This window comes from Telmatherina bonti (assembly GCF_933228915.1).
Source record: "Telmatherina bonti genome assembly, chromosome: 23".
In the NCBI taxonomy this organism is placed as follows: Eukaryota; Metazoa; Chordata; class Actinopteri; order Atheriniformes; family Telmatherinidae; genus Telmatherina; species Telmatherina bonti.
Window position 1 is genome coordinate 19,141,502 of NC_136632.1, and position 12,458 is coordinate 19,153,959.

The 12,458-nt window shown below is 40.9% G+C and overlaps 1 protein-coding gene across 6 annotated transcripts in view; it reads right to left on the bottom strand.

The window, feature by feature from the left end:
- Window positions 1-12,458, bottom strand: part of nav3 (neuron navigator 3) — a gene marked incomplete at its 5' end in the record, with an annotated part of 209,255 nt that overhangs the window by 84,912 nt on the left and 111,885 nt on the right. For all 6 annotated transcript variants that reach the window (XM_079263304.1, XM_079263306.1, XM_079263303.1 and 3 more), the window contains one exon: window positions 4,884-4,992. In XM_079263304.1, coding sequence (XP_079119430.1) covers window positions 4,884-4,992 — 109 coding nt within the window. The remainder of the gene's footprint in view (window positions 1-4,883; window positions 4,993-12,458) is intronic.

The window sequence follows — 12,458 nt, forward strand, 5'->3', positions numbered from 1 at the left end:
CACACATGTACAACCTCCATCCAAGTCAATTTTTATTCTCCATCAAAAACTGAAAAGCCATTTTCTCGAAAGGTGGTTCATATTACTTTCATCAAGTTGAATCATGTCGTCTCTTCTCCGACTGCTCTCACAAGATCATTGCCAAAGACAGAAAAAGGGTTTCTGTCATTCACCATCAGTCCTACCAAACACATGTAATTTAGGTAGTTAGGGTTTGACTGTTACTGCTGTGCTATCATTGCAAACAGCTTTGTACAGCTAATAAATATTAAAAATAAATGTCAAGCTCGCTTCTGAGTTCAATTCATGCCCTTAAATTGGACCAACAGCTATCTCCTCAATTCCAAAGCAATGAATAATTTAGCCTGTCCTCTCTCTCTGCTTTCCCGATGTAAACACAAAATAAAACAAACGTGATCCGGTGAAGCTTTTATGTTTCAAATGCCATGTGGTCGTTGTGGGAGTTCCCATGGGAGTAAATCCAGGGAGATATGGCATGCTCGCGCTATTCCTAAAGATCACAGCTTACCGTAACATGTAGCAACGCTCTATTCTTTTCATTCAGTGACAATCGATACCATTTTTCATTGTTTGGAGGAAAAAAAAAACACACAGTGGTGGGAAATTAAATGTTCTTTTTGATCAATACAATTGTCTGTGGAGGCTACCGACACCATGATGCAGGGAGAAAGGTTGGTTTAATGAGAATACCAGAATGTTTCAGGCTTCTGAAACCTTATTTAACACATGAGGAAGATTTCTGTCAATCTAGTCAATGATTTTAGGAAACATGAGATGTCATCAGCTTTCAGGAACAGTGCACACCACTGTGGACTATGTCATGACATGGACTCCAACCTCTGAAGCAGAGAAATGCACCAATGTGGCCATAATTAGACTAAGATTTTTTATTTTTTTTTAAAGGTCTTATTTATTTTTTTTATGAAAAGTGTTGATATCTTAAGCTAAATTAAGTAAATTACATAATTGTAAATAATAATAATAATATAAAAAGTATGAAAAATAAGAATTATTTAACATGATAAAAATATCAAAATATGAAGGTAAAAAGAAGCTGATAAAAATTCAAAGAAATAATTTTCAGCTATCCCTGAAAAGGAAGTAATGCACTTGTTTTAGTGTGTTTGTTTATTGTCAGATTTACTACAGAAGTATTGAATCTGCATAAAGTCTTTCCGATCAGGTGTGACATCGCCCAACTTACAAGTAAATAAAATCAAACATGGATATTTCTACAAAGCTTGTTCTATTCCCAAAAAGGATTATCAGCAAAAAAGAGGCTTTTACCAACAAAACATGGTGGCACCCTGCTCACATTGCCACAGAGAAGTGTTTCCAGCCAAGATATTGTACCGATGAGGCTGCCTCAACAATACACAGAGGGAGTTTCCATAGGCCATCTTTGTTGATATTTCTAGCTCCGTTAACCAGGCAACAATATGTGAGGTCATTCCCCTTGTTGCTGTGAGACTCCAGACTCTGCAAGTCTGTGCCTGCTTGCATTCATCTGTTTGCTATTCGAATAAATGTGGGAGTTCATGGTATAAATAAAGTAACAAAACAATTCTGTTTAATAGAATATCAAAGTTATTTAAACATTTTAAAATGATATTTTTTTTACATGATGACATCGACTGTCCACATAGGGATGAATACAGATGAAAAAAAAACTGTCCTAAGCTGATGGCTGTTTATACAGAGGAGATATGAAAAGGCATAAAAGCAAAATACAAAAGAAGACGAGGAGGACAGAGTGATGAATATGACGGTCATGTCTGCTGGAACGTAACAGAGATTAATTGCCTCGGGTACTTCAAAGCATCATGGTGATTACAGCTGTTTCTTATCCAGCAGAGAGATAAGGATGGCTTGGACTGGTTTTGTGTCATGGGCAGGATTGGCATGCACAATCGCTCCAAGACTCTTTTTTTTTTTTTTTACAAATATATAGAATATATAAACATGGACCAAACAGGAGCACACAGAAGGCTTTTTCCATTAAATCAAACCGGCTCTGCTCTGAGGCTTCTGCTATCTTATGATGGTGTTCACTGAATTGCTATTCCACTGCTCCAGCTAACACACAACACCACACACACACATACACACATGCTCAAGCCGTAATGATCTGTAAGATGATGCATTTTCTATATACCTCATGTTGACTGTTGGTGTGCATCAGACAGATGTGAATGAGACTTACATACTAAGACCATTTAAACACTTCACACCCCAGCACTGTTGGTCCTATGTAATGTGGTGGTACGACAGTGGTGCTGGACTTATCTTCCCTGGCTGAGGCTTCTCTAAGGGATAAAGAAGCAAAAAACAAACACACACACATATGGGCACGCCCAGACTGCCATCTGTCATGGCTGTCAACAGCCTGGCCACCATTTTCCTCTGTAAATGGAGTAAAAGACACACAAAATAATAGACCAACGGTGAAGGGGTGATACGAGCCGAGGGGCTGACATATCCCAGTGGCTTTCATTTTAGAGGGGGGAGAGGATGGCATGGTCATAGCAGTAACATCCTGAATAGTTGAATCAGTGTGATAAAATGCTCAGGGTGTGACGTGCCTCTGTTTCCCAGAAAGCACAGAAGCACAAAGAAACTGACTCGGAAAATTTGTGCAAAGCCTTTTGTTTGGGCATGTCTCAGTTTCTAAATTCAGTTTTTATGTATTTAACTCTAGAAATCCTGCAGTCGAGCCATTTGGCTTCTCTAACTTCCACGCCCACACTGTAACCAAGTGGCTGGATTAGTTCTGAGTTTATATCCCAACTCACGTGACAACAGACTCCATTTTTCTGTAAATGAAGCAACTTCTCATGCAAAACTGAAAGGAATGGCTGCTGTGTTGCCTTTACCTGAATAAAAAGGTGGCTACATGACGGCTTTTAAATCGGAATTAATAATTCAGAATGAGATAATTCCAAATGACAGTATTCTCCTTTAGGTTTACATGGAAATAATAATGTCGAATTGAGGTTTACATGGAAAACACGTTCATTCGCCTTTACTTAATTCTGCTTTAGATACGTGGGTTGGGAAGGGTTCTGATTGGACAGAGGGCGGATGGGACGTACTTCCATCTTCCGGACATGAACTAAATCCACTTCCTGCTTCTCGTCCTTTCGGCCATAACATGGAAAACCACATAAGTACCATTTGTACACATTTATTTTGATAATATTTTTGAGCACCAGTTTGACACGAGTATACTTCACGTCTCTGAACAGTGCTTTCCATTTACACAATTAAATATTGGTAATATTTAATCATATGATCAGCAACATCTCTAATTTGATTTTTCAGGCTGCTGATTTATTGATTCTCTGGTTTACTAACAGCTGGGAAGTGTTTCATTTCATACTACTACTAAATACAAAGCTTGTGACAATAGTTAAGTTTCCTTCTTTTTAACTTTTAAAGCAGAAAGAAAACAAAATCAAACACATTTGAATGAACTTGTCTGAAATAAATAATTAACGCCATAATGTCACAAAATGAGTATGGAAACACTGAGATTAACAAATTAATTTTTTAACGCATTAATGCATAAACAACATTTTTACTGATGATATTTAAAAAATTCAAGTTTTTCATCATCTCTGCAAGAGAAGCTGATATTGGTGTTTTATTACAGTGGTGAATGGAATCCATTGAAACCAGTTTATCCTCCTTATCTGTAAAGATTCCCACAGTTTTTATGCATTGCTAAAGAGGACTGCTCCAGGACAAACCATTTCATGCATCACAAATTGAAACACTCAAGCATCATGAATACCAACATATGTTGTCTTGGCAGTTTTGGCTCAAACAGTTTGGAAAGCATCGGTACAGTCTATGTCCTGCAGTTGAGTTAAAATGTTTGCTTACCTGACAGTAAACAAACAATAGGGAGGGATAAAATAACAATAACTACAGTTTACGGCCACAAACAAAAAAGGTGAATCAGATCTTACTTAAAATATTTTACATAACATATTTTAAAAATCCATTTCTTTCAGGTTTTCTATGTCACATCTTTAAAATACAGCAAAAAAACAGCAATGAAAACTGGACTTGTGCATCTTTATCCAAAACTAATATGTTGTAATCTCTTTTAATTTGCAGTAGAAAAGAAAAGATTCAGTATTTCTATTTTCTCTCATGCCAACGTAATGCTAAAAGTCCGAATCTTTAGAAATAATCAGTTTTCTTTGTTTTTGTTCCTTTTCTAAATATATGATTGAAACAGATTCAGGGGGTTTGTGGCGACATCTACCACCAAACTGCTAAGAGACCTTGGAGTCAGGAGTCAGGTGCCAGAGCAGAGAAAAGTAGCCAGTGGCTTTGGATGAAGAGGCAGGATCCTTGCTGGGCGCATAAGTCAAGTAGAATACCTTTTTACCACTAACTATACCTGGGCATTGGACGCAGGCTCAGGTTTGATCACCCTGCAGCCGGCTGCCTCTGGTGAGGGTGTATAGTGTGAAAGGCCGAAACACTCTACGATCCAGAGGAACACTATTAGTGATGCGTCCTAAATTCAACAAGCCCCAGACCCCCTCCTATCCCCCTTCCAATCTTCTTACATGGGTCTATCAATCACCACCTTATATGAGCTTGAACAGGAAAAATTACATCCATCCTGTGTTTTAGGAATCTATTTGGACTGCAAGACAAAACTACTATTTGACATTATGTTAAATCCTCTATATAAAAAACAATCTCCTGGTGCTTCTTTAGGAACATATCCAAGCACCAACACCTTTTCCATTCACACACACACATTTAGTGTGTTTCCACTCACAAGAAGCAGATAAAAACACAACAACAACAAAATGACTGGACAGTACAATCTGTGTTCCTACCTGTGGCTGATTTGTGTCCCCCGTAGACTGGACATGGTTTCTTCCAGGTTCTGCCGCAGATCAGCGATGTTCTTCACTGTCCTCATGCGTCTTGTCTCAGGGTCTTCTCCTGCAGACATGCATTTTGTTGTTTTCATTGAGACGCTTGGATTACCACACAATGTTAACCATACATATCACTGAGGCACACACCTTCTTGCACAATAATATAAGAAGTGGCCAGGACATCTGACATACAGTATTTCACTGGATGTCACTGAATGTCTCAGTAGGAGGAACAGAATGATGACAAATCGTCATGACAGCCAGGACGGGTGAACTTCCCCAAATCTCTTGCTGACAATTTGGAGTCTGTGTAATAAATCAGCCTGTCAGACTGGACCAATTGCAATTCTTTTACTTGAAAACCGAATAGATCATCTTGTGCAGTAGTTTTTCCTCCGGGCTGACGCAGAAATGTCATGTCATGACACCACAGGATCTTTTCAGTCAGTTTAGGACACAGTCTCGCTTGTAAAATCATCCTCTGTCAGAGTTCCTGTGCTTCTCTGTCAGGCACTAGAAAACACTGCCGTGTCCCCTACCTCGTCTCACTCATCTCTACCTCGAGACATTTTCCCTCTGAAAGCACCTTTAAAACAGGAAAGCACGGCGCTCGCTATCCATTCTACGTCTCATGCCACTTGTTAATTACCCCGCCTGCAGATATAAGCTAGCCTGACAAGCTAACAGAGAGGTTTAATTGGATCAGACAAGTATACTTTGGTGTGTCCCCCTCTGCTCTGTCTTCTGAAATGTTACCCATCATGTGCTTATTAGCAATGCTCCTTCAGAAAAACACTCTGATTCCACAATGAAACAAGTGTTTCATCTTGAAGCCAGACGCTGAATAGTACATAAAATATATGAAGTGCTTTAGTCTTGGGTGTGTGGAGGGTGTGTGTGGGGGATTTCAGGACTCTGAGCAGACATGCTGACAGAAAGCTACTGTGATTACAGTGCTGGGGCAAAAGGGTTCAATGAGAGAAGCAGGAGGTTGAAGGCATGAAAAGGTCACAGTTGCACAGCTTGGTGTGTGGGACAGATATGGGCTTCAGGTGTCTATAAGCCATTATTGTACTGAACATTTGTGAAATGTGTAAACTGGTTTCCCTGCATGATGTAACAATGTAAAGCTTTAAGGCATGGAAACCTTTCAGAGGTTTTAAGTGTCTCTAACAAGCATGTTCCTCTTCATGCTTCGAGCATCAGGAAAACCTAAAAAAGCACAAAGTTGTGCATGATGGTGCTGTGAGGAGACAAGCCCTCTGAAAAGAGAACACTGCGGCATTTCTGCAGCTTAGTCAGGAGATGAGATCAAAACAAAACTCTGCCTTGAATGAGAGGCACTGTACTCAGAAGGAGGATAGTTCTGAAGGAAAATGTCAGACCATTATCTTTGAATGGAATTTATCTTTGAATTGAAACTCAAGAGGAAGACGGTCAAGACAATAATCCCCAACACTCAAGTGATTTTGCTAAAGAAATGTTAAAGAATAATGGATTTTTGTTTTATTTTTGGAAGGGCCAAATAAAAGCTCTGAATGTAATCCACATCTGAACAGAACAAATGAGATGCAACATATCAATGAGAATCCACAGTTTTGCAGGATAGAACTGTAATCCTTTTTCAGCATCCTCAATTTTAATAGAAAAATTACAAAAATAAATAATTAGGAAAAGGAAAGTATTTCACTTGGCAGGACCCATACCATGGGTTAGTAATTTATCCTGATTTAACTTAAAATAGTCACAACTATCTCAAATAAACCTGTGTAGGTCTCAAAACATCCATGGCTACAACTTTCAGCCTCATATGTATTTTAGTTTATTTAAATACCAACAACAAAACTAACAAATATGGAAATATAGACTTCTACCAATAATAAGATTATAAAAGTCCAGAATAATGACTAATCTGCCAATAGTCATGGATTAACGCTTACTATGTCAGTGCAAGATTTTCAGAAATGACTGAAATGATGCCTGAGAATGGTTTAGGACCAGAATACATCTGTGATATGCTCAGAGAATATAAACCAAGCAGAGCTCTTCGATCCAAAGACTCTGATCAACTAGTCCAGACCAGAGTCCAGACTAAACATGGAGAAGCGGCATTTAGCTGCCAGTGGAGATTAAACGCTCACCAAATGTAGAAACTTTTAAATCCAGGTTAGAAACACTTCTTTTCTCATGCGCCTATGCATGAAATCTGCACAGTAACGTTTACTTAATTCTGCTTTTAATTATTTTAAATATAATTTATGATTTTATTGTGACTTTGGTATTTGTATTTTCTTTTATGCTTTTTTTTTTTTCCTGTAATGCTTTTAATGTTTCATGTAAAGCACTTTGAATTGTCTTGTACATGAAAGGTGCTATACAAATAAACTTGCCTTGCCTGAGATCAAGCAATTAGTAAACTGCTCTGCTTAGTTGATAAAATAAAATAAAATAAAATCCTTGCAAAAGTGAGCATAGAAAATGAATAGATAGATGGATTCATTACATTTGAATAAAAGTACTTAAATTAAAGTTGCCCTGGGGTGGCCTGCCGAGCTGTCCAGCATGTACCCCTGCCTTTTGTCCAAAGACAGCTGGGACAGGCTCCCACTTCCCCACAACCCTTCGTTGGACTGAACGGTTAGGATAATGAATGAATGAATGAATGAATAAATTTAAGTTTTACATCACAACATGCCCACAAAAGATGTATAGCCATGTTCAGAAGGCTGCTGCTCCTTAAATAAATCACTCACAACTTGCAATTGTTATAGGAGCTAAACCTCTGGTACCACAAACCTAAAGCAACTCTTTTTTTTTTTTTTTCCTTTTTTCAACCGTGGCTTTTCTCTCATCCCCCCTTGCTTCTCAGTGCACGTTCTTACCAAGGCGCCTCTGAGAAATATCCCGTTTTAATCCCATTACAAAGTGACATGAGGAGATTGGACCCTGGAGTCTTCATCATGAACGGACACTTCATGCAGCATTGAGAAGCAGCCAGAGGCAGCTGTGTGCATTTAAGAACAATTATTTGCAGTGTAGAGGAAGAGGGCTCACCTGCCCAGCAGGCAATCGCATCCTGCCGGCAATCCAAGAACTGCTCACATTTCTGCTCTAAAAACAAATATTCATCTCTAAACTCTAGAAATAATTGACCAGTCCTACATGATTAGTGATAGAGGATGAGGAGCAGATCCTAAATGCCTCCCCCCTAACGACCTGATGCTGATATCTGCTCGCATTCCTAGCTGCTGTTTTCACTTCACTATCCAACACTTCAGCATGGTGAGAAGCCACAAAGCTTTCATTTGAATTCAAGCTGATGTCCAGATCTTGGCACGGTAGAGAGATGAAGCAGCCAAACTGAAACCAGGCCTGTGTGTGTGTGTGTGTGTGTGTGTGTGTGTGTGTGTGTGTGTGTGTGTGTGTGTGTGTGTGTGTGGTGTCAGGTTATGTGGGTGTGTGATTGAAAAAGGCAAGGAAAGGAGGGACGGTATACACAGATTTTACAGCATACACATGCAGCTACACACACAGGGTGTTTAACAAGTCCTGCTTGAAACAGAGTTGACACAATATAACACAAAAGGGACTGAACACAAAGTGCACAAGTCACTGCTTAAATAGTAGTTAACCCTCTTTTTTAAATAATGCATGTAAGCTGGATCGACTCCAGAACAATGAAAGCTGAATACTTTAAGGGCAGCATCCAACTAGCTAATGAGAGGAAATAAAAATGTACACATTTGCATAAATTCAGGATACTGCCATGCTGCAGCTAAACGTACCTGTATAGTAGCTTAAAGTGTCACTTGGGTTGAAAATCAGCCTGACTGTCATGGTCATCATTCTCTCTCACACAGATGGATTTTGTTAAAATTTGATGAATTTCTCTCTGAATTTTACAACTCGTTGGCCAAGTGTGTTTCACTGCAGGTGTAGCAGCACACTAAATTAATGTAAAAAAAAAAAATCTGTTTCCCAACAAAAAAGAGAGAAAAGGACAAACTGGCACAGTGACAGCTGCATGCCCAGGAAGTCAAAACAGACAATATCTCACAAGCACATCCATTCAGGCATAAAAAACATATTGGCGTGTTAAAACAAAGAAAGCACTTCTATGTGAACCACATGCTATACACAAGTCTGCACACACAAATGTAATAATGGGCTATTGATCACACTGGCTGTGTGATTCACAAGCCGTGAGGGAGGCACAAGTAATAAATGTGCTTTCTGGAGGTGTTGATTTCTCCACCGTGTGAATGTCAAGGTGTTTCACTTTAATGCTGCATCATGCCTCAACCTGCTTAAAGGAAATCGACAAAATTCTATTCACTGCCAAAGCTCAACCTGCAGAGCATTTCCATTACAGTCCTAATGACAATTTGTGATGACACAGCTGTTAAAGAAATGCTCTTTTTAATTGACAGAATTTTTATCATTTGTCAGGTAGATGATTTGTTCAATTTCCAGTGTAGCTTAAAGCCTTAAACCCACCAAAGCATACTGGTTTCCAACTGAGAGGGTGGATGCAAAGGAAAGAGTATAAGCTGCAATCTTTTTTTTTAATATATATTTTTACATTTCTGAGTGTCTACAAGTTTAAACTTAGTGGGTAAAAGTGCGTTAACTAAGTTAAGTTTGCTCCATATTTCCCTAAACTTTCCGTTTCTGCAGTGTTTTCATGATAATCCTCTCATGTTGGAGGAACTAAAATCATGTGTAGCAACTCTTTTATTTACCAAATTAGTCTTAATTTCTCCATGTTAACTTACTTGGGGGTGGCTGTGTGTGCAGCACCTGTTCCAGGTCGCCCAGCATGGTGAGGATCACCTCCTTATCCAGCTGAGCCGTTCCCTCACGAGGGCCACCCTCAGAAACCTCTTCCGCTGCCCAATACCCGCCGTCTTTCTCCCTGTTTCCATGCTTCCCACCTCCCCTGCTCGCTGCTGTCTCCTCGCTGGAACATAAACTTCTTCCCTCTTCCTCTGTGCCCGACCCCTCCCTGGATTTCCGCTTTGGCTCAGTCCTTGGGTGGCCGCTGTACGATGCACGCTGCGACCGCCCGGCTGCAGCCGTGCATCTCCAGGGGACCGGAATGAGCGAATGTTCTGACTGTGAAAGCACCTTAGTGAGGGAAAGTGACAGGGATCGAGCCCTGGTGCCTCGCACGCCTCCGCTCCGTGCGACTGCTTCCTTCCTGGGGCTGCCCTGCAGACTGCCACCTGCCCGCTGTGAAGAGGTTGGGTAGAGCGCAGAGTTTGGAGGGTGGGAAAGACGAGATGGTGGGCCGTCAAGTTCAAAGGAGTAAACCCGTTGCTCGCCATCGCTCACCAGGGTCAGGTTAGTGAGTGAGCGCTGCTTGATCCGCAGGTTGAGGTTGTCAGGGAGAGGCTGGGGAGGCCGTCGAGCCGGGCTGCCTCCTTGATACACTGAAAACTCTGCCCCTCTCTTCATCGTTCTCCTCTCTTCCTGTGGTTTACCTCTTCAGCACCGGTGGCTCAGTAACAGGAACAATCTGCGCAAGTGGATCCACCTGTGCGTGTTTCTCTGCATCACATCTTGGCCGTGCTGTCACAGAGAGAGCAGATGGAGGGAGGGAGGAACCAGAGGACAGATGAGGCAAAGAGATGGGTCCCCACGTCCCACGCCTCTCGACTGAGGTCCAGGCTTCAGTGGGCTGGAAGGAAAGCAAGCACAGGGCGAAGAGTGGAGAAAAAACCACCCTCTCAAGCACGTTGGTAAAATCCAGATCCATTCCTGAGCCAGCCCATGCTCATGGTCAGACACTAAGCCAGACACAAACACTTATTCCTTCCACTCCGTCCCCTCTCCGCATGCTGTCCGTCTTCTTTCTCTTGCTTCGGCGCGGTCAGGGGCGTGGATGAATGAGCTGCTACATCTCCCGTGCCTCCACACGTTCTCTCTCCCTCCTCTTCTCACTCTCTTTATCTCTTCCCCTATTAAATGACAGGCTCTTTTCATTCACTCTTATCTATCTCCCTCCACCCTCTGTCTCTCCTTTAATTATCAGCTCCCTGCCACACTTCTCCTGCGTCCCTTCTAACGGCTCCTTTCTCCTGACAGAGGATGGTGATGCTGGCGAACGGGCTCCGTCTGCCTCTACATTCCAGCATGCAGCCTGCAGCTTTCTCTCTGCCACTCCTGCTCAGCCTTCCTCTGTGTTCATCACTCGCTCTTTCTCTTAACCCCCCCCCCCTTATTCTCTTCTTCTGTTCACTTACTTGCCTTTATCTTTTTCTTCCCCCACATTATCCTTCATCTATCTCCCTTGCAGTGTGACGGTGAGTTGTTTGGACAGTGCACCTGTACATTTGCAGCCCCTGCTGCAGCAGTGACTTAATTAAATGCTTTCTTCAGGAGCTAAAACAGCGAGCCCCGCAGCTTGTCATGGATCAACAATAAGACCTACAGAGCCGCCGTTTTCCCATCAATCAATTCATAAATGATTAGTTCTGTCTGTATTAATCACACCTTTCTTTCACACGTCTGCTAAAGGATAGAAGAAGCAAACACCTGCCTTTAGATGTTATTTAGAAAATAGACCAAACTACAAACCTTAAATCAACATGTGAAAAAAGACTTTATGTAGTTTGTGCTACTCTGATGTTTGCCACCACTGACACCGCTTTTGCCTATGTATGCAAACTGAGCAGGCTTGTCATGTGGTAAATGTGGTGCGCACGGCCTTAAGTTTCCCTCTCAGAGACTCATTTGTGCCCCTACACAGAGGAAGAGACGGAAGGACGAAGGATGTGAAATGACCATGAAATGTGTGACGACGAAGAGTAAGTGTTTGTAATGGAGCCCCAACAAAGAGAGCTGGCTGCGCTGTAGTCTAATTTTATCTTGGAAATGACGGGCTTCGGAAAAGCCACGACCGAAGCAAAATGTCTGGAATGTTGCTGCCGACCTGACATCCCTAAACCTATAATCACAAGCTGTTGTTTGTGCTTGCTGTGCTTTGTGAAGTTTTTCTGGTTTTCAAATTGACATCTTAGTTTTCAGTGAATCCAGTTTTGTTTGATTTTTTTTTTTTACATGACTTCTATTTTTCTCTTATAATAAGGAAACTGATTCCTAATTAAGTCATTGCCCATTTTAATAAAACAAGCTGTGAAATATAAACCTCAAATTTATATTTAATATTAATTTATATTTATTTATTTATATTTGAAAAGATTTTAAGCAACAAAATCCTTTGAGGCAGAACTGGCACCACATAGAAACCAATATCACCCCAAGCAGGACAGTAATCTCACTATGGAGAGAGCTTCAAGAACTAGAAAAAGTAAACTCTTTTAATGTAACTAACTAATTAACTGAATAATAAGTTGTGACAATAGTTTTTCTGAGTCAGCAGGTGGACTTTTGGTGCTGTGTTGGCTTGTTTAGTTTCTTATCCTCGTCAAGGATGTGAGTTTGCAGCATGAAACTTTTAAAGCACTAGACACAAAGCGCCTCAAGCATGAGCTTTCAGCATGACAAGTTTTACTGAACAGATTTAAG